The sequence below is a fragment of the Mesoplodon mirus genome, assembly GCF_964341445.2.
Source record: "Mesoplodon mirus genome assembly, chromosome: 1".
Taxonomy (NCBI): Eukaryota; Metazoa; Chordata; class Mammalia; order Artiodactyla; family Ziphiidae; genus Mesoplodon; species Mesoplodon mirus.
In genome coordinates this window covers 18,115,001-18,137,696 of record NC_138976.1, presented here as the reverse complement: position 1 = coordinate 18,137,696, position 22,696 = coordinate 18,115,001, and the positions used below count along the sequence as shown (strand labels likewise).

General features: G+C 45.3%; 1 protein-coding gene across 1 annotated transcript in view; it reads left to right on the top strand.

Moving 5' to 3' along the window:
- PAPPA (pappalysin 1) overlaps window positions 1-22,696 on the top strand; it is a 255,383-nt gene that overhangs the window by 64,075 nt on the left and 168,612 nt on the right. Inside the window, exons 5-7 of the mRNA XM_082621426.1 lie at window positions 7,198-7,390; window positions 13,977-14,098; window positions 21,936-22,434. Of these exons, the coding sequence (XP_082477552.1) occupies window positions 7,198-7,390; window positions 13,977-14,098; window positions 21,936-22,434 (814 nt within the window). The remainder of the gene's footprint in view (window positions 1-7,197; window positions 7,391-13,976; window positions 14,099-21,935; window positions 22,435-22,696) is intronic.

The window sequence follows — 22,696 nt, the reverse complement described above, 5'->3', positions numbered from 1 at the left end:
ATATGTGCCACATCTTCTTTATCCATTCATCTATCGATGGACACTTAGGTTGCTTCCATGTCCTAGCTATTGTTAAATAGAGTTGCAGTGAACACTGTGGTACATGACTCTTTTTGAATTATGGTTTTCTCAGGATATATGCCCAGTAGTGGGATTGCTGGGTCGTATGGTAGTTCTATTTTTAGTTTTTTAAGGAACCTCCATACTGTTCTCCATAGTGGCTGTATCAATTTACATTCCCACCAACAGTGCAAGAGGGTTCCCTTTTCTCCACACCCTCTCCAACATTTATTGTTTGTAGATTTTTTTTTAATTTTTGAATTTTATTTTATTTATATTTTTTATACAGCAGGTCCTTATTAGTCATCAATTTTATACACATCAGTGTATACATGTCAATCCCAATCGCCCAATTCATCACACCACCACCACCACCCCCGCTGCTTTCCCCCCCTGGTGTCTATACGTTTGTTCTCTACATCTGTCTCAATTTCTGCCCTGCAAACTGGTTCATCTGTACCATTTTTCTAGGTTCCACATATACACGTTAATATATGATATTTGTTTTTCTCTTTCTGACTTACTTCACTCTGTATGACAGTCTCTAGATCCATCCACGTCTCAACAAATGACCCAATTTCATTCCTTTTTGTGGCTGAGTAATATTCCATTGTATATATCTTTGTAGATTTTTTGATGATGGCCATTCTGACTGGTGTGAGGTGATACCTTCTTATAGTTTTGATTTGCATTTCTCTAATGATTAGTGATGTTGAGCACCCTTTCATGTGTTTGTTGGCAGTCTGTATATCTTCTTTAGAGAAATGTCTATTTAGGTCTTCTGCCCATTTTTGGATTGGGTTGTTTGTTTTTTTAATATTGAGCTGCATGAGCTGCTTGTATATTTTGATGACTTCAAGTATTTTTTTTTTCTCGTTTACTCTCATGCCTCTCTTCAAATGAGACCTAGCTGATGGCTGAGTGGGATATTGAGCATTTTGGGTGGCTTTCGATCTCTGTCCCACAGAGATGCTTCGGGGGGCTGCCCTGAGTGGCTGTGTGACTCTAGGCCTCCATCTCTGCTTGAACCAGGGGAGCCCCCTTCCAACAGTTTTCCATTTCTGTTGGAGTTCTGCCTCAGATTGCATTTGAAGAGAGGATTTCCCTCCTGAAACCCAATGAATTCAATGATTGCCCGTGGGTCTTCCTGGTTTCCCATTTGGGCTGATGACCTCTGGGGGCTTCTCCAGTTTAAGGTTCCTACAGTTCACACCTGAGGTCTCTTGAAGGGTCAGTACCCAGCCTTGGCACCATAAACGGTCCTTAGGTTTGAGTCTCTGAAAAAGACCCGAGTACTGGGTATTTCCTCAAAATCAGATTCCTACTGGGCTCCCATTCCCAGCCAAGCCTGCATCTCACATCCGGTGCCCTGTCCTCTCACAGGGCCCTGCTTACGTTCCATTTCTATAGCACCTTTCCTTGGCCAGCTCAATGCACATGGAAAATAAACAATAACATGAGTTTGGAAGTTTGCCGGCCTCTTAGGGGTCAGGAGCTGCCACTAGCTACCAGACCCCCATAAACTAAATCTTTTTTTGTTCCCCTTTGTACAGATCTAAAGGGTGATTGATTTAATGTTGTTTTTTTAAAGGAACCCCTCAGCTCAGTGACCCATTAACAGCAGAACTAATTCACTGAGCTACGATAACAAACTTACACCCGCAAAAGCATATTCAAGGCAACCACGAACTTTGAAATGTTTGTTTTCCTTAGGATCTCTGATAGATGAGGTGACAAAAGCAGCTGGATGAAATTCAAAATGCAGACCAGGATCGGGTTCTCAGGGCTGGGGAGAGCAATGCACAGGGGGTTTGCAGTCAAGGCAAGAGGGTGGAGACCTTGCCGGCTCAGCTGCTCTGAGTTCCTTCCTTCCTGGGTCCTCCAACTTGCTGCAAAGCTGTATGTGTTCTGCGTCTGTGCTGCCCTGTATGGTAGCCGTTAGCCGCTTGCGGCTATTGAGCACTTGAAGCACGGCAAGTGAGACTGAGGAACTGAATTGTGAGTCCTAAGTAATTTTAATTAATTGAACATGGCTGGTGGCAGGTCTGCAGAAGTTACTGAGTACCTGTGGCATGCCAGACACTGTGGGAAACACTTCTTAGGCTTGTCTCATTGAATCCTCAAAATAACCCAATGGAGTAAGTGCTATTACTATTGCGCCCATTTTACAGATGCAGCAAGTGTGGCTTTGGGAGTCTAAGTCACTTTCCCAGGGTCACACAGCAAAAACAAGGCATGCCTTCTATTGCAGAGCCTGCATTTAAGCAAGAATTATTTGGCTCCCTTTCTGATACTGAGGAAGTTGAAGAGAGTCCCACCTGCTCAGATTAAGCAGACACCAGGCAGGTGATGGGGCAAGCCAGGTCGAGCACCGGGTGAGTGCGGTCACGTTGAGCTGTTGGATAATCCCCAGGCAGATAGAAGGCAGATTTTCCTTCCTGAAGGTAATAGGCCATAGGGAGCCAACCAAGAGGACCCTCCAGGCCTTGCCTCCTCAAGAGTGTGGAAACCAGGCCTTCCCCAGCCTTTGGGAGCAAGTGTCTTGTCTCCGTTGTTCTGTGTGTCTCTTTTAATATGCACATACGTTTTGACCCAGAAGTCCCACCTCTAAGAAATATATCCTAAGGAAATAAATCAGTTGATGTGTTTAAAGATTTAGTCCTAAAAATGTTCTTAGCAATGTTTATTCTCCAACTATTAATTAGGCATTTACTGTCTGCCAAGCATAGAAAAGAAGTGCTTTTACACGTGTGAAAAAAACAGAAGCTTCCTACAAGTCCAAAGAGAATGGGTTGCTGAAGTAAATCACGAGGTACCTATACGATAGAACATTATGTGATCGCTGAAGATGCGTAGCAGATGGTTGAGGGGCACAAAGCAGAATAACACAGTGGTTCAGAGTGTGAAGTGTGGAGTGTGGGGACCAACTTGAATCCTCTGTGTGCTAGCCTTTGACCTCAGGCAAGTTACTTCTCTCTGGGCCTGTTACTTCATGGATACCATGGAGGTTAATCACCCTTACCTTGCATGACAGTAGGTATGATTGTACAGGTGAAGGCTTTTGATCTGTCCTTGGTACTATAACTCGTGCCCAATAAGTGACAATTAGTAGGATTTTTTGTTCACTGTTTAGCATGAAAACAGCCCAGAGCCTAATGTATAGTGTAAGACCTGGAATATATATCATATATCATCACAAGTGTATATATGATGTTTGTGATGATAAGAATTACAGAAATTCACTGTAGGTATTCACATCCATCTACACATACATATATGTGTATACTAGATATTAATTGTATTATCTCTAGGTAATGTTTACGGTAACATTTATTTCTCTACAATATTCTAAGCACATTCCAAATGCTCAACAGTGAATATAATCACTTATTGCTGTTGCTATTATTATCATTATTTTTAAAACAACAAAAAGGCAGAGACTTTTACAAAGGGCAACTCAGTTATTCACGCACTAGAAATGGGTTAGCTTGTTAAATGCTTTCATCTGCTGTAGGAAGCCATTAGCATCATGATTCCTTATTTTACAGCGGGTAGAAATGAGGCTGTCAGGGGTCAGCATTGTGCCCAAGGCTCCACAGGGAGTGGAGGCCCTGAACCTCCATGCCCTGTGCCCTTCCAGCTACAGATGGAAGTTGTTCTTTTTTTTTTTTTTTTTTTTGCGTTAGGTGGGCCTCTCACTGTTGTGGCCTCTCCCGCTGCGGAGCACAAGCTCCGGACGCGCAGGCCCAGCGGCCATGGCTCACGGACCCAGCCTCCCCGCGGCACGTGGGATCTTCCCGGACCGGGGCACGAACCCGTGTCCCTTACATCGGCAGGCGGACTCTCAACCACTGCACCACCAGGGAAGCCCGGAAATTGTTCTTGAGAGCAGAGTTTGATTAGAAAACTCAGGGCACAACTTCAACAGCATGGGGACTGGTGCAGGCCCCCAGAATACTGAAAGCCCCCAAAGTCCTTTCTGCTTGGGGACAACGTGGGGACAGAAGAACAGGATGGGTTGGCTGGTCCTAGAGACCAGGATCAAGTGGCCATGGATATCAGGAGGGAAAGCCTGTGATGGCAGAAAGCTAAGAGGGGCTGACCCGAGCCGTTAGCTAATTGAGGCACAGCCTTTATGATAAACAGAAACCCTTACCTCACCCAAGACTCTGGTAGCAGTTCAGTCTCTAAGCGATCTACCCTGGGAGGGACATTTTCCGACTTCAGCTTTAAAGTTCAGATACAGTTCTGTTCTCCTACCAGGTTCTATCACCTATCCATTTTTCAAACTTTTTTATTGACAGACATGGAAACGGCTAATGTTTAAGTTATAAAAGGAAACTATGCTTCTTTGGGGGAAGAAAAGCAGACAAATCAGAATGTAGAGAGGAAAAAAATTGCCGTTTTTCTTCTTCATTCATCTTGATAAATGCTTTATACGTTCCGGCTTGTGGAGTCCACACCACAACTCTAAGTAGTGGGTTGATTTAAATGTCCCCAATTTACACCCAAGGGACCTGAGTTTTAAAGTTACTTCCTTGTTTTGGAAATGACTGATTAGAATTCTCTTCTGTGCATGTGCCTCAAGGTACAGAGTCATCCCCCTATTGACAGATGGATGTGTTATTTCTAATATTTTTACTATGTAAATGATGCTTCAAAAGACAGCCTTGTACGTATGTTTTCCCTCGTGTTTGTGCATGAGTATCGATCTGTTGAATTCCTAAATGGGATGTTGTGAGATCAAAGAGAATGAATATTTTACATTCTGTTATTTTTTCCTGCTTCTAGTTTTCCAGCACTCACCAGCACTCATAGGCACTTAGTGCATAGGCATGCGCGCACACACGCAGGCACCATTCCCGGTCCCGAGGCAGTGAGCGTTCACTGAGCATTGGTCATACCTCTTGATGTTGCACTTTTCATAACCCTCAGCAGTGTTCTGACATAAGCACTCTTGTTATCATCATCATCTCCACTTTACAGATGGGAAAACCGAAGCACTGAGGGCATAAAATCATTTGACTCCAGATTCCTGATTCCAGGTTCCTCATGCATGAATCTAACTACAGAACCCCTACTTCCTTAGCCATCATGTCCTTCTCCTACCTGCAACCTATCCAGCGGCTTTTCCAAAGCTTTCAGGATGAAGTGCAAAGTTCATAGTAACAAAGGAAAATGCACCTGATGACCTAACCCTTCTTAGACCATCAAGTGCATTTGGACTCTATTCTCCAGGCAATGGGGACCCCATAGAACATTTGGTATCCAAGGATTTACATGGGGGTGTCTGGGCTTGAGAGTGATTTGTGTAACTAGTCACTCTTTTACAGTGTTTTCCAAAGGACACCCAGTGTATGAAAGACTTCCCCAGGGTGCTGGAAAGGAGACTGTCAAAAATTGCTAAGGGGATCCGAGGCAGCTTCTGTGTATAACCTCCTTGTACCCCATCCCTTCTCAAAGCTGGATTCTCAAGGTCATGTCCAACTGCCCAGCACCTGCCCAAAGTTATTTTCTGTTTGTTTGATAAGGGGAAGTGAGTTTATGCTGCGAGATTCCCAGTGGCGGGTTTGTTTTAAGATCTGGCGATCCCCGTGCTCCTCCGTCTGGGGCCCAGCTGCAGAAACCCTGACCAGGCGGACACCTCTGGGAAGTGGTGTTTTTGGAAACCAAGCCAAAACAGTGCCTTGCTCTGCCCCTGGGGCAGCTGAATAAAGCTGTTGGAGGGAGAGATGGGAGTCCAGCTTCTTCCTTGGGGTGGGGGGTTGGGGGCGGGTGTGGATTAGTCTCGGGTCGTGGCCTTCATTCCGCATCCTAGAAAAGAGAGACTAGAATTGAAGGTCGTTAGATCTAAAGACATTCAGAGATTGGATTCCAGCCCCCTCAGACTCAGGCTCAACTCTTGTTTATCAAGCACCTGCAGGATGCTTTGCCCAGACAAGGTCTCATGTACCCTCAGGAAGAAGTTCTCATATTGATTAGAGACGTGGCCTTGGAGTCCAGACTGCCTGGGTTCGAATCTCAGATCTGCCCCTAGCTCTGTGCTCTTTAAAAAGCAGGCAGACCTCTCTCAGCCTCAATTTCCTCCTCTGTACAATGCAGAAATCACAGTATTTACTCCAAAACTAGTGGGAGGGTTATACGTGTCCAAAGCACAGTGCCCCGTGCCTGGGAATTTCCCGGGGATAGCACTGTGCAGAAGGCGTCATTGTCCTTGTGTTCCCGCCGTGGACACTGAGCCTGGACTGCTTCTGCATCTGCCTGACTCCTGGCCCGTGCTTGCTGCACAGGACACGTCGGCTCTGCAGGCCTGAGCTCCCCCTGCCGCCATGCCTCAGCTTTCTTTCTCAGTCTTAGCTGTGCAACCTGGTTGACCCTCCAGTTCCACCTCCAGAAGTCTCTCCGGTTCATCCGCCTTCCTCAACACGCCGACTCGTCTTCATCAGTAGTCAGGGTCACAGACCTGAACAGCCTTATAACCACCTTGACCCACACAGCAAACTGACCCTCACTCTATAACTAGGCAGGTAGCTCCTTGAGGGCAGGAATGTTTTACGTTCCCTTGGCCCTTGGCTTAGAGCAGAGACTATGGAATCGACACTCAGAAAGCTTGTTTGAAGGCCAGTATCACTGCATCAGTAAATAGCACAATTAATGAATGAGTGGATGAATGAACGTGAAGGCGTGAGTGAAGGAACAAGGGAGTGTGTAAAAGAAGGAGTGAGGGGGTGAATGAGTGAATACACAAGGAAATGAGTGGATGAGTGAGAGAGGTTGAATGATTGGTGGGGAGGGAGCGCATAAGGGAATGTGTGACTGACTGACCAGTGCATTTGGGCCCCGTGGAAAGCAGCTTGTCTTGCCCTTGTCCTTATCCATGACCTCCCTCTCCAGGCTCAGACGTGCCTTTTCAGTTCTATCCGCCCTCCCCTTCCTCCTGTTCCCTCTCACCTGTCTCCAGAAGTGATGACTGCACTAATTTGTTCACAGACCATTAACTCTTGAGCACTGGAAGAGGCCAGCTCTGAGTTGGCAAGGGCTGGGGTGCTGGCTCTCGGTCCACCAGGAGACATCATCATTCTCTTGCCTGCCCGCCCGTGCAGCGAGGTTCTTATCTCTCCCTCTGCCTGCTTGCAGATGACGACTGCACTGACTCCTTCACGCCCAATCAAGTCGCCAGAATGCACTGTTACCTGGACCTGGTGTACCAGAGCTGGCAGCCCTCCAGGAAGCCGGCGCCTGTCGCCCTTGCCCCCCAGATAGTGGGCCACACGACAGACTCCGTGATGCTGGAGTGGTTCCCGCCCATCGACGGCCACTTCTTTGAAAGGTGAGTGTGGCCTGTGAAGTGTCGATGCCCCTCTCTCTCTCCTGCCAAGAAGAGGAAAACTTGGAAGAGAAGCAGCCCTGGAGAGGGATTTCGCTGTGTTTTTTGTTCTTGATCTTGTTTCACGAGTGCCCGCCACGACTAGCACAGTGACTGGTCCATAGAGGCACGATGTAGATTTGGGGGTCAGGGAATACATGAATGATTTCTAACAGAAATTAATGAGTAATGATGCATATTTTAAGTGGTGAATATTTAGCTTCATTTTATTATTAAAAACATGGAAACCTCTGTCGCCAGAACCTCCTCTGCGATCGAGGTACTGGTCTCATCTCCGTGAGCTCGGGAGTTGAAGTTGCCTCTGGTTAATGGGCTAACACCTTCCTGTACGTATAGTATATGAAGGGTACGTTATACATGAATATACAGGCATATATATACATATATATACATATATATAATTTTTTTAAGGCTTTTAGCTTTCTCTTGAATCAGCATTAAGTTGAGCAGGGCTCAACACTGATTTTTTTTTTTTTTGGCTGCATTGGGTCTTCATTGCTGCGTGGGCTTTCCCTAATTGCAGTGAGCAGGGGCTACTGTTCGTTGCGATGTGTGGGCTTCTCATTGCGGTGGCTTCTCTTGTTGTGGAGCATGGTCTCTAGGTGCATGGGCTTCAGTAGTTGTGGCACGCGGGCTCGGTAGTTGTGTCTCGCGGGCTCTGGAGCGCAGGCTCAGTCGTTGTGGTGCACGGACTTAGTTGCTCCGCGGCATGTGGGATCTTCCCGGACCAGGGATCGAACACGTGTCCCCTGCATTGGCAGGTGGATTCTTAACCACTGCGCCACCAGGGAAGTCCCACATATATTTTTGTATAATTAGAATCTGTGCCTGTGCCTAGTGTTGTTTTATAGAACTGAAGGTAGAATTTTTAGAAGATCAGAGGGTGATAAACTGAGGCACACGATACCTCAGTTCAGCTCCTGTCTGCCACTCACTAGTGGTATGGCCTTGGGCAAGTCACTTTCCCTCCCTGCGTCTTATTCTCAGCTGAAAAGTGGGTCTAATGATGCCTCCATGGCCTGAAGGTGGAAACCTGAATCAAACGGTTTCTTGTGCTGCCTTTCAGCATCGGGACTCCCTGAGGAGCTCAAGCTTTAGGGGATTTTAAAGGGTCATGAAACGTACTGCGATGTTGACCTCTATTTTGGTTGGAACTTGGCTATAATTTAGGGTAGATTAGTATATTGCCCCCCTTCCAGCCCTTCTTGGGGATGTTTTATCCAATAATGGTGATACAACACTGATGATGGTGGAAATAATAACCAGCTAATGATTAATTATTACTCAATGGTTGTGGTTGTCAGCGTTTATCAAGTGCTTACTCTGCACTGGATTCTGTACTAAATGCTTTCTATACAGTCTCATTTAATCTTTCCAGTAATTCTGTAACAGGGGAATCACCTTCTGCATTTGCCAGATGAGGTAGGGACTGGCGCACAGATGAGATTTGACCAAAAGCCCGTAGCAGGTGGTGGGAGCTGGGCTTCGACTCACATTTTGCAGTGTCTTATCTGAGGCTCTCATGTTCTTTCATTAAGTCTTTCCAAACTTTGAATTATGAAGGAGGTGTTACCCCTCCCCTCAAAAAAAGGCCACGAAATGTGGCAAGGAGCTCTCACAAGTATGGGTGTATATGTGTGTGTGTGCGTGTGCATGTGTGTGTGTGAAACATATATTAGATCATGGCATCACATTAAATTCGGGCTCCAATTTTCCACACTACTATCAGTCCCTGAATCTAGAACCTTCATTTGACAGCTGGATGGATGTGATCACGGGGAAAGGAAATGCACTCCCTAGGCCCTCTGTAGAAACCCCGCCTTCCTCTTCCCCAGCCATCCTCACTGGGAGCTTAGAGCTGGGGTTGGGAAACCTCATGTGACACTTCAGAGCAGGCTTTCCAGCAGCCCATAGATTTATTTATTTTTTCTGTGGCAATGAAGAGTATCAGACTTTTGGTCAAGGCTTGGCCTCGATTCCACTTAAAAATGGAAGTTTTGTAAATGAAGCTTCCTGTGTATGTATTCAATTTGTATTTCATAAAGCAGTTTTTGTCCATTAAATAAATACCATCTGATTGTTGGAAACCTATTGGAGGGTTAATTGTTGTGTAATGAGATATGTCTCTATTACATAGTGCCCTCAGCTTCAATCAATATGTTTTTAATAACCTATAGTCAGTTGGTACTTGAGGCTCATACAATAGCTATTCTGTTCAGTCTAAGATTTCACAACGGAGTTATCATATGTTAAATTAAAACTGACATTTTAGAAACATGTCTAATTAGGGTTAACAGCTATGTAGACCATAGTCTATGGCTAAAGGAAGTAGGTCAACAAGTTCAATAAATTGTTGTAAAGGAATGGAACTATCACTCTCCCATACACACGGAGTTCATACTGGTGGAAATTGGCTTAGTACAAAGTGCACGAGCTTTGATGTCAAGTTGTCTGTGTTCCAGTCTCAGCTTCACCACTCCCAGCCTATGGGACCTTGGGCAAGTCATCTCCCTTCTCTGATCCTCTCTGGCCCTCTGAGTCTTGTTCCATAAAAGGTGCTAACCATGCTCACTTCACCTGGCTTTTGTGGGGAATTCAACAGGATGACCTCTGTGCTATGCCTAGCACACACGCTCTCTGTTCAGGAAATACAAGCTCCCTTCTTGTACAGTTTTCCAGAGCTGTTGAGCTACTTGAAAAGTTCTCTTTCCCTGCAAAATCTCTGGTGTTTTCCACTACATTCATCAATGCCAACCTCTCGCCCCTGGCCATCCTCATGTCCTCCTGCTGTTCCTCACATCTGTGGTCTAAGCGAATACAAGGGTTTTCCTTAAAAAAACATATTCAGATCCTCCCACAGCCTGTGTCCTCACACATGGGCAACTGAATAAATAATTCAAGGCCACCCCTGGCTTTTTTAACTCCTTTATTTTTATCTGTCTTGCAAACATGTGTTGACTAGATGGTTGCATTTTTCTGAACAATGGGCTGTGGTGTATTGGAAAGAATGCTGGACTGGGGACCAAGAGACCTGGGTCTGAAGTCTTTGCAACCTCATCCATTTCTTCTTCCTCTGCAGCCGCACTTTTCTGATCTATAAGCTCAAGGGCATCTAGCCTTGCTCAACCAAGGTTCCTTTTCCAAATCTCAGAACACAGAAAATGACTTGAGTAACTGTTTTCTCAGTTCTCCTAAGGATGGTACATAACTAGTACCATTTTAGATGCATAGGAGAGAGGTTAATTCATTATGTACAGTGGATGCCTTAGAGAAACATTGTTCAATAGAACATTCTGCAGTGTCCAATATGGTGGCCATTAGTCAACTGTGGCTGTGGAGTGATTGAAATGTGACAAGTTTAAATGAGGAACTGAAGTGAATTCTACATTTATTTGATTTTAATTCATTTAAATTTAAATAGCCACATGTGATTAGGGGCTGCTGTATTAGACAGCACAGATTTGGAGCTTTAAACTTTGATTCTCATGGAACCTGGGTAAGAAAGATGATCTCTTCCAGTGTTAGCGTCCTGTATTTCTATGATTTCAGTGTGTGTGTGTGTGTGTGTCTGTGTGTCTGTGTGTCTGTGTGTCTGTGTAGATACAGGTGCCCATTGAAATCAAAGAAATGCCAAAGATTAGAAACACATATTGTACACTCCCTGAATGTGTGTAGGATACTGCCTGATTTTGGTAAAGCCCATTTTGACTCTATGGCTTTCTGAGCTATGATTTTGGTGTGGTTACTTTGTACTCATGATTCTTAGTTTCCTTAACTATAAAATGGGAACATCACCCACCATACTCAGGATCACCCACCTTTGCTATTTAGTTACTGACTTTGCTTTTACTTGTGCCCATTTATTCTTCATTCATCATTCAGACTGATCATTTTAAAATGTGAATTAGGTCACGTCACCCACGTGTTATAACCTTCCAGTGGTTTCCCATCACTTTATGTGTAATCTAACATGTAGTCTACAGCACCTTCCATGATCTGGCCTTTGCCTCTCCTACTGCTCATTCCTTCGTCTGTGACTCTTGCCCCTCAGGTTTCTTTCAGGACCCCTAGGGACCAAGCCCTTTTTTCTTGCTTAGGTCCTTTACATACCTTTAGACTGAACCTGGAATGCTTTACTCCCACTCTATGTCATTCTTCACCATACCTTGGCCAAGATCTTCTATGATTGTGCCAATCTAAATACGCCCAGCACCCTCCACCCCATTATTCTATCCTACATCATCTGTCAACTTTCCTTCTAGAAATGATGAATCTGTAGTTTTATATCTATTTAGCTGTTTGTTTAGGGACCATTGCCTCTGCTGGATGGAAGGCTCTTGTGAGGGCAGGTACCACACCAAATGTACTCACCCTTGGATGGTGAATGTCTGGTAGCTGTACAGTGCTAACAACCAGAGGCTGTTCAATGAGTATCCACTGAATGAATAGATGAAATATTGAATGAACACATGAACCAGTGATTGAACATGAGCAAATGCACTTGGTAGAGCTCTGTGTAAATTAGGCACATTTATTGTCAGGTGGATAATGGCTTATTCACTCATCAAAGTATTTATTGGGAACCTACACTGTGTCAAGAACTCAGTGAAGTGCAGGTGACTATATGTGTATCATCTAAAACAAAGCATCTAAAGAAGTAGAAAGGCCCAATTACCATAAAGGTCGGTGCGACTCCTGATTCCATACAAGGATGTTTGTAATCTCACTGTCGTCAGAAAGCCAGTCCTGTGACTCTGAGTTGCTATGCATGGATTGTGGTCATTGTAATGGAACCAGAGTGGTGCTGAGCACCTCTCCCTCCACTCCTCATCCCCTGCCTGCAAGCATATTTGTATAATCATCATTATTGCTAGTCCAGGAGTACCTTATACATACTGCAAATATATAGAAAACCAGAAGGAATAAAAGTAGGGAGGGAGGAATCATCCTGTGTTCTACCACCTAGAAATTACTGCTGATAATATTTTGTTGAAAGATTATTAGAACAGCATTGAGATGCTGCTATAGATACAGTTTTGAATATGACTCTTTCACTTAACATGATAGCTAATGCATTTTTCCATAAAATTTAGTAATCTTTCTACGTATTTTTTATAAAAACTGCTTACCATTCCACTGAGCAGATTAACCTTAGGCCATTTAATCATTCCCCTATTAGTGTGCTTATAACATTTCTACCTATGTATGGTTACATATTTACAGTGATAAAGCTGAGGATGCAGAATCTGCAATTTGAGGGTCTAGACTAGGTTAATCATGGGTCTTAGCAACATATTGGAATGACTGGTATTTATCCGTCCATCCATACATACATACATTAAACTACATATGTTGACCACCAGGTAAGCAGATAAGCAGGGACGTGAAGTGTTCAGATTTAGGTTTGGGGTTGAGCTCCCTGGCAGCTGGGTGGAGGAGAAGTAAGGACCACCAGCAGACTGTGATGTTGACAAGCATGTGAGTCCAGGGGCTACGGAGGTTCCCTAGGAAGCAAAAGCCCTAAGGCTTGAGATAGGGTTCCTCCACTGTATCTTTCATGTAGCCAAAGTATAGTGATTCTTCTAGGAAAGAGGTATTGGAAGGACCATTGCATTTTGAGAAATAATGGGTTGGGCTATGACATTTCTTGACATTTTCCCTTTCCAGTCCCTCTGTAGGAGTTGCTCAGATTTACAGAGTTTTGGGCTCGCTCACCCTCGTACATGAGGAGAGGGCTTATCCCCCTCCCTTCCCAGCAACTGTCTCCTAAACAGGAGCCAAGTCTGGAGAACAAGTAGGATCCCAGAGGCTGTTGTGGCTAAAGGGAGATTGAATCCAGACACATAAGACACTAGATGATAGGGAAAGCCACCGTAATATTCTACTTCTGGGGCTGGGCTGGTCCCATTGAGGGATTGGCTTGCCCCTGGGAAAGCTGCTAAAATGAATTAGATGGCATGGTTAGGAAACCGTCTTTGACTGTAAAATCAAAGAGTGACTCATCCAGCCCCAGAATGTCAGGGCTAGAAGATTCTTTAGGCATCATCTAGTTCAGCCCACTCATTTTCAGATGAAGGAACTGAACCACGCCTTCTTCCTATTTAATACCTAGGATACTGGATGGTTCCTGCATATGTTAGGTACCTGACAGATATTGTTAAAAGAATAAAATTTGAGGTCCAATGGGGAAAAAGATTTTCTCACAACCACACATCAAATCTTCAAGGGAACTTTAAATGATTGATGAAATGAAGATTAGTGCAGGTAGTAAGTTGATTCTGTTGATTCTGGGCTGCTTAGAGTTAAAGTGTATCCCCCCATCAGAACAGAAGCCGCTTAGGCCCAAACAAGCCCTCGTGGGCAATGGGGAAGAATTTCACTCATGGTCATATTCTGGAAGCTCTGGGAAAGATAGGGAAGATTGGAGAACATAGATTGGTTGTAACCTCTGCCTTTGGCTTAGTCAAGCCAGGGACTCATTCAACTGTTCCTAAGTCGGTGCATTTTCCTTCTTTCCTTGGCCTCCTAGAGAATTGGGATCAGCATGTGACCTTTGCCTGGAAGGGAGAATCCTGGTGCAATATGCCTTCAACGCCTCCTCCCCGATGCCCTGTGGCCCATCAGGACACTGGAGTCCTCGGGAAGCAGAAGGTAAGCCAGCCTGGAAGCTCTTTTGCTGGTTGGGTGTGCAAAGAACACTTTCGATGTAGTTGGAGTTTTATGATTTTAATGGTCTTTTTCATGTACTATCTCATTTGATCTGAAGATCGCCCTACAAGGCCAGTATTTTTTTTTGTCTTTTTTTTTCCTCAGCTTTATTGAGGTATAATTGACATATAACACTGTGTAAATTTAAGGAGTGCAATGTGATGATTTGATACATGTATGTATTTCAAAGTCACCACAGTAAGGTTAGTTAACACATCCGTCACCTCACACTTCTGTTGTTTTTTTTTTTTTTTTTGGTGAGAACATTTAAGATTTCCTGGGACTTCCCTGGTGGCGCAGTGGTTGAGAGTCCACCTGCCGATGCAGGGGACATGGGTTCGTGCCCCGGTCTGGGAAGATCCCACATGCCGCGGAGCGGCTAGGCCCGTGAGCCACGGCCGCTGAGCCTGCGCGTCCGGAGCCTGTGCTTCGCAACGGGAGAGGCCACAACAGTGAGAGGCCTGCATACCGCCAAAAAAAAAAAAGATTTCCTCTCTAAGCAATTTTCAATACAGTATTGTTAACTATAGTCACCATGCTGTATATTAGAACTCCAGAATTTATTCATTGTATCAGTAGGCGTTTGTACCCTTTCCCCTACATCAAGGCCAGTATTCATGCATTTGTTCAACACAAGTCTTTTGAGCACCTGCACTGTCCTAAGCCTGTCATGCCACTTTGCATATGAAGAAACAAATTCCCTGAGGTATTAAGTAAGTGCCCAAGGCCACACACCTGATAAGACACAGTGTGTGTATGTTTATATATGCCCCAGACCCTGACAGCCTGTGAGGGCATACATAAACAAGGTCACGTTAGAATCAATACACATCACTAGCCTTTGATTCTTCTACAGTTACTTCTGGGGTACCCAGGGCCTTCTTACGTGTGTCACAGCTCTTCCTCTCAGTTTCTTTCCATGAAACCTCCTTTTCAGGATCCATTTATCCACAAGGCACTAGAAGGAAGCACCTCATGACTGCCACGGGTGTGGCTCCACCCATGACCAGACCTTCCCTGCACAGGGACGTCTCCCAGGCCTCCCCAGGAGCCAACAATCTCTGTGCTACCTCACAGTACAGCTCACTGCCCCTCCGTTTTCTAGAGAAATTAAGAAACTGCCTTTCACCCAATGCTCTGTTGCACTGTCGCTTGGCCCAGGAGGAAGAGAGCTTGCAACTTAGAGAATCTCATGGAAAATTTCCTATTCCGTTTCCTCCTGCAATGTCTCTTTCTTTGGGGCCCAGGTCTAGTCCCTGGAGCCAGGCTGGCGGAGATCGCTCAGTCCTCTGTCTCGCCCTCCGTTGCCTTCAGAGACTTGCACTTAGAAGCCCCCTCTCTGTCCTTCATTCTGCTATGCAGGTCAGCTCCTGCCAGCTGTCTTTGGGTGGGGACCCCAGTCCACCAGAGGGAGCAGAATCTGATTCCTCACCGAGGTTCGGTGAGAACTCCCCCGTCTCCCTTTATATTTTTAGAAAGAAGATTGAAAAAGAAAAAGCCAGAGATAGAATAAAGCAAGGGAGAGGGATCAGAGAGAAAAGTGAGGGAGAAAAATGACAGCGCTGTGCTCTGTTATCTTCTAAAAGAGCTTAAAATAAAAATGGGAGTCGAACTGGGGAACTCTAAACAAATTCATCCAGAATGTAAAGCCAGAGGGATGCCTGGGAGAAACCCTTAGCTCAGCCTCACAGAATCACAGGCTGTCAGACGTGGAAGGGATGCCTGGGGTCATCCAGCCCCAGGGCCCACCCCGGGCAGGAATCCCCTTTGTGCCCTCCCTCTCTGAGGCTCTCCCAGCACCAGCTCGTGTATATCCTTGGCCTTCCCATTCTAGCTCCATCTGTTAGAAAGTTCTTCCTGAAATCTGCAGTGGTAACTGTTTCACCCAAACCGAACCCACGTTGGGTTCTCACAGAAGAAGGTGTGGGTCTCTTCCACGCAAGGAGTGAACCCATCTCATCTCTGCCCACCGTAGGGACTGTGCTGGGCACACGGACTGGGCAGAGCTGACTGTCTAATAGGGGAGTCAGATGAGTACGCGGGCCATCACCATCGGGGTTGTGATGAGGCTTGTGCTGCGTAGGGGACCTCGCCCCGAATTGAGACTCATGCCTCCCAGGAAATGTTAACACACCAGTGAACGAGGTACATTTAAGAATGTGAGAGAAGTTGGATATGTTTAGAGCACTGGTTTTCTCAGTGTGATCTGGAGGCTTACGGGGTTCCTAAGCCTTTGTAGTGTGTCCTCAAAGCCCAAAGGTATTTTCATAATAATGCTATGCCACTGTTGACCTTTTTCACGCTCATTCTTTCCTGAGTGTACGGTGGAGCTTCCCAGCAGCTGCATGGCATGCGATGTTTTACTGCTCTGACAGCTAATGGGACACATACTTATGTATTCTTGTGTTTTAAAGTTTCTCTGTTTTAATCCACAATGTGGTAACGACTCATAGATATAACGTACATAAACAAAAGCTCTTCAATAATGGGGTAAGAACTTAAATGGGTCTGGAGTATGAAAAGGAAGGTGTGGTGAGGGAGAGGTTGGACTGGGGTGATATGTGTAATGTCCAGATGAGTATGGGTTTGGTTTATTCTGAGGGCAGTGAGGAGATGCCGCGTGCCTTGGCAGGTGCCAATATGGTGAGATGTGTGCTTGTTAGAAAGATCGTCTTGGTCTGCTCTGTGGCGAAGAGATTGGGGGAGGAGTGGATGGAGGAAAGGGCGCATCCAGGTGGCTGTTTCAGGAATCCAGCAGGCGGATGGCGGTGGCCTGGATGAGGTCAATGGCGGTGATACTGGAGAAGAATCAATGGAATTGAGAGAGATTTGGGAGGAAGAAGTAGCAAGACTCTACCCTGAGACTTTTCTGGCTAAAATCATCTTGGTTTGTTCTACCACTTGAACGAAAGAAATAACTTCCTGGTATCTCCCCACACCTGCATCCAACCAAACTGTCAGTTGGTTAGGTCTGTTCCTGGTTCATCCCTGACCCTCTTCAAGCATGATATGCAGAGCGGAGTCCCACTGAAGTGCTGAGCGCCCCCTGTACCCTGAGCTGACTGAGGCCTCCAAGGAAACCCAGCAGCCCCGGGTGTTCCTTCAGGATATGCAAATTTAGTACAGGCAGGCCAGGAAAAGGCTCTGTTCTTTTTTTAGAGCATCCTATTACAGGCTCTGTGATCCATTTGGCTCAGACCCTTTTAATATTCTTAAAGACATAAACTTTTCCATGAGCCAAACTCTGCAATTTATTTCTCAACTCATTTTCATCCTATTTATCTTTGCATGTTTAAGTTTTTGGACTTCCCAAACTAACATAAAACTCCCCAGTCTGTGAACGATGCCAGAGTATCTTTGGGGTTGGGGAAAGAGCATGGGTGTGGGGGGGATGACGAGGATGGGATTTTGGTCTGTGTCTGGCCATCAGTGTGCTCTGTGCCCTTGAGTGAGTCACTTTGCTTCTCTGAAGATAGCATCTTATCCGTAGAACAAACGGCCTTTCCAGCTGTGATATTTTAACTCCATATTAACATGATATTAACTCCATATTCATGTTATTATTAATGTTTTAACATTATTTTAACTCCATATTAACATGATAGAAAATTCTTCGTTTAACAGATATTTACTGCACGTTCACTATGTTCCATTAACTCCGTTTTGTGAACTTCAGGTAAATATAATCACAGAGATTCTTGCCTTTGGCCACAGAACATGGTTGTACCAAGAAGAAACCTATTTTCCCTTCTCTTGAGCAAAAACTATATTTCATAGATGAATATTTTCTGAGGTATTCAATACCATGATACGCTTGTAGCTCAGGAATTAGATAGCTAGATCTGATCAACTCAAATTTCAGTGAAGATCACTTATGCAAGCCTATAATACATTGCAACTCCTCGGTTTTCCATGAGAGATTTAACACATGGCACTGGCTGTTTTCATTCTTACTTGTATGAATATTTTCCCCATTTTTCTGCCCAGAATATTTCAGGTGTGGTAAAGTATTCATCTAGAAAAAACCTGACACCAAGTTGTTATATTTGTGTCAACAGCTACAGTGTATATACACAAAGATATGTAATAGATGTCTGTATAGATCATCATAAATGTAAATTTAAATCAGCATAGGTATGTATAAATATATTTCACATACCTATATGGCCTCATCTCTAGTGGACAGCTTATATAAACATGGAACTTTTCATTTTGTCAGCATATATACAAACAGATGTGTATTGGTAATGAAGCAACAGTTCCTTTGTACTTTCCTTCCTTCCCCCTTCCTTTCTTCCCTCATCCCTTTCCTTTCCTTTCCTTCCCTTCCCTTCCCTTCCCTTCCCTCCCCTCCCCTCCCCTTACCCTCCCCTCCCCTCCCCTTACCCTCCCCTCCCCTCCCCTCCCCTTACCCTCCCCTCCCCTCCCCTTACCCTCCCCTCCCCTCCCCTCCCCCTCCCCTCCCCCCTCCCCTCCCCTTCCCCTCCCCTCCCCTCCCCTTCCCTTTTCTCAACCCTTCTCCCAGATTTATCACCACACATCCAATTAGTTTCCCAGCTGCATCCATTTTTCTTCCGTAGGGACACTGATTTGTCCTCATCTCTGATGTTCCCTTTGTACAAGCAGCAGTTATGTATTATCTGAATTAGTACAGCAGTTTCTTAACTCTTTTCACTGGACTAGAAGCTCCATGAGGGCAGAGACCATGTCTGCAAAACCTGTTTTTCCAGGGACTATAGCCTAACACTGGACACAGACCAGACAGTCAACAATTATTCCCTGGATGGATGGATGGATGGATGGAGAGTATCTGTGACTCTAAACATTGGTTTTTCTGAAAGACAACTTTCATTTGCTTGCTTCAAATTCTTCAGTAGCTCCCCAGCTCTCTCAGCCTAAAGTTCAGTTTCCTTAGAGTGATGTACAAGACCCTTCATAATCTGGGTTCGGCTTAGCATGCCAGCCTTACCACCACTTACTGCTTTCCCGTTGCACTCAAAACCACAGTCATCTTATTTCACATTCTCTCTCAACTGTTCTCTTTGCTTGGAATATCTCCTTTTCCCAAGCTTTGCCTTGTTAATTCTTCCTTATGTTTCAAAACAGAGCTAATGTACTTGTGACTATGTTCCTCTGTCAAATATCTCATCCCATTTGAGTATTATAGCACCCCTGTCGGGTAGGCATCATTAGAGTAGGTGATACAGTGAGAAACTGTATAGTTGATATTTTAACCCATCTTTCATTCCTTCAAAGCTTGGCATGATCCCTGGACCAACAGTATCACATAGTATTCTACTCCCCACCAAGGAATTACTTAAACATCTCAGGCTCTGTTTCCTCTTCCGTAAAATGAGTTTCGTAAGACCAACGTCATAGACTTATGGCCAGGATGAAAAGAACTGAGGCATGTAACGTGCCTGGCACAGTGCCCAGCACACAGAGAATGGTCAGTGCATGAAGACTGGTATTATTAAAGGGATTGCTGCTTTTTTGATGGCTTGGACTCAGTGCCCCTTGAGGCTCTTTTGTACATCTAAAAGTTGGTCTCTGATAACCAGACAAGCATACACTCTGCAAATATTTCTAGTCCCGTTTACTTACTTGAGCATAATGACCAAGCTCACTTTCTTGTCCTTTGGAAAGCATTCGGTCCCTCTGTCGATTAACAGTAAACCAGGGATGAAAGCGTGAGCCAGACAGATTTGTCATCTTTGCTCTCCTGTGGCTCCCCACCTCTGACAGTCATTTTCTCCGAGGAAGGGAGGAAGATTGCTCCATCACTTGCCAGTTCCAGGAGAGCCCATGGTGGAGGGCGGGGGGGGGGGGTGTTCACCTGGCACCCGCCATGGCTCAGCAGGCTCTAATACTCCATGGGGCCTTCACTTTCTTTTTTAGCTCCATATTTGAACAAGATAGAAGATTCTTCACTTAACAAATATTGATTGAATGTCCACTGTGTTCACTATTTGTGTGCCAGGCACTGTATTAAAGACTGAATATGGTATTGAGTGAAACAGAGCTACAAAACAGAGACAAAAATGACAACTATCTTACAGGACTTGGGTAAGAATCAGATCAATAAATTAATGGCTAGGGAATGTGCTCTGTATGTGTTAAAACGCTGCCCTCAATAAAGCTTTTTGAATGAATAAGTGATGTATGAGTACCAACAACCCACAGAGTCAAAAGAATCAGGAACTCTTTGGGTTGGAGAATCGATAAGAAGAAAGGCTTCAGCCTAGGTAGGGAGTCTTGTTTGTGCCTTTGACTTAAACAACCGGTCTCTTCTATCCAGCGTTTGCTGCAAGTAATAAATGAACCTGACCAAGGAGAGGTGGAGGGAATCTTGTAGTGACATCCAGCTCTTCTTGTTCTGATGTGTTATATCTAAAAAGTCTTTTGAATTTTCCTTGTTCTCCGCCCCCCAGCCCCCTTGCTTCCATCTCTTTTTCTCTTCTCTTTTCCATCTCCACTGGACATCTTCTCTCTTCTCCCTTGGCTGGGCAGAGGCAAGGAGATGGGAGGCATTTACAGCTTTCACTGGAATGGCGTTTCCACCCAAAATGGCTTTCTAGTTTTCATACTACGGTGATTCCTATTATGCTGTAACATTATCAAAACCTTTCCGGACAAAGATTGATTTTTTTCCCTTCTGCTTTAGAAATGTCCAGCATCTCCACCCCCCATCAACCACTGATGCTAAAGAATGTGGCTGATAGGACAACCTGAGATCCTTCATCCTACCCTCACCAACTGATCTCTTACTAGACACCCTTAAATAAATTAGAGCCAATCACTGCATTGAGTCCTGATTACTTTTCTCAGCAGTGCAAAGGAGAGCTCTCTGAGGGTCTAGGACTAATGATCTCAGCAGAGAAAAATTCAGAAGTCGCTGCAGGCTGAGATCAGTGGGGATGAGGCATCGTCTCCCTGGGGAAAGAGTAGAAGAATCTCTCCTTCCTTCTCCCTCCCTCCTAACCATCCCTCCCCTTCCTGAGTCAGACTGGACAGAGCTCAGAGAAGCTCAGTGGTATGGAATGACCTCATGTGGAGAAGGGGAGGAAGAGAGATAAGATGGCTCCAGGGCTGTCTTCCAGCTCTGTCATTCATGGTTCTAGACAGTTTCCTCCCAGAATACTCAGCCCAAGGGGCAGAAGCTATCGTTACTTACCTCCTCTTCACTGGAGGTTTCTGGCCCTTCTGTCATTCCAAGCAGGTTGTACCAAAGGCAGTGCCACGGGGATGCTAGTTTATTTTAGTGGCTCTTGTATTCAGTCTGGAGAACAATGAGGCACTTCAGGACGAGACAAAATTAGGCTCTAATGCTGACTGTTACACTCCAAGCTGTGAGACTCTGGTTAGTTCACTGCACATTTCTGAGCCTTAGTTGCCTCATCTCAGAAATGAGTCCTTGCAAGAATTAAACAGGTTCAGAGGACATAGTGAATGTTTAGCAAATGTGTGTTCCTTCTTTCTTTCCATCTGAGGCAGAAAAGCCTACAAGTAATAAATGAGGCGGGACAGTTTGGGCACTGACACAATCATAAGACACTTATTTGAATGTAGTTTTGACCAGATGTCTGGTGATTCGTCCAGATCTGTATCGCAGGTGTGGGGATGAGCTGGGTGCTGTGCACACAGCAGGTTCACCAAGACACTGAGAATCTTCCCTCTCTTTTTACCCTCTCTGTGAGTTCTAGTCAGGCCAGTGTCGCCTGAGGTCTGCAGGAAACTCTGAGGACTTGCCAGAACTCACCCCCTCATCTCTTGTCCACAGGTCATCCAGATGTTGAACAACCCTGTAAGTCCAGTGTCCGCACCTGGAGCCCCAATTCAGCTGTCAACCCACACACAGTCCCTCCAGCCTGCCCTGAGCCACAAGGCTGCTACCTTGAACTGGAATTCCACTACCCCTTGGTCCCTGAGTCTTTGACCATCTGGGTGACCTTTGTCTCCACTGACTGGGACTCCAGTGGGGCTGTCAATGACATCAAACTATTGACTGTCAGTGGGAAGAACATCTCCCTGGGCCCTCAGAACGTCTTCTGTGATGTCCCACTGACCATCAAACTCCGGGATGTGAGCGAGAAGGTGTACGGCATCCAGATCTACACATTGGATGAGCACTTGGAGATAGATGCGGCCATGTTGACCTCTGTTGCAGACAGCCCACTCTGCCTGGAGTGTAAGCCCTTGCAGTACAAGGTGGTCCGGGATCCTCCTCTCCAGGTGGACGTGGCCTCCACCCTACACTTCAGCAGAAGATTCACAGACATGTAAGTGCGCTCTCTGGATCAAGTGGGTGGTCTGTAGAGGGATGTAAGGCCTGCACTGGAAGGCGGTTCATCACAGCCAGACTCACGTCTAGGGATTTGTAACCTGGTGTTGGGTGTAGAATTGTCTTAACAAGGCAGAGTTGATACAGTGGAAAGAACAAGGGACAAAGAACCAGGAGTCCTGAATCTTGGTGGCAGCCCTTCCATGTAACTCTAAGCCTCTCTGACGTCTCTGCAGCTTAGTTTTCCCAACAGTAAAATG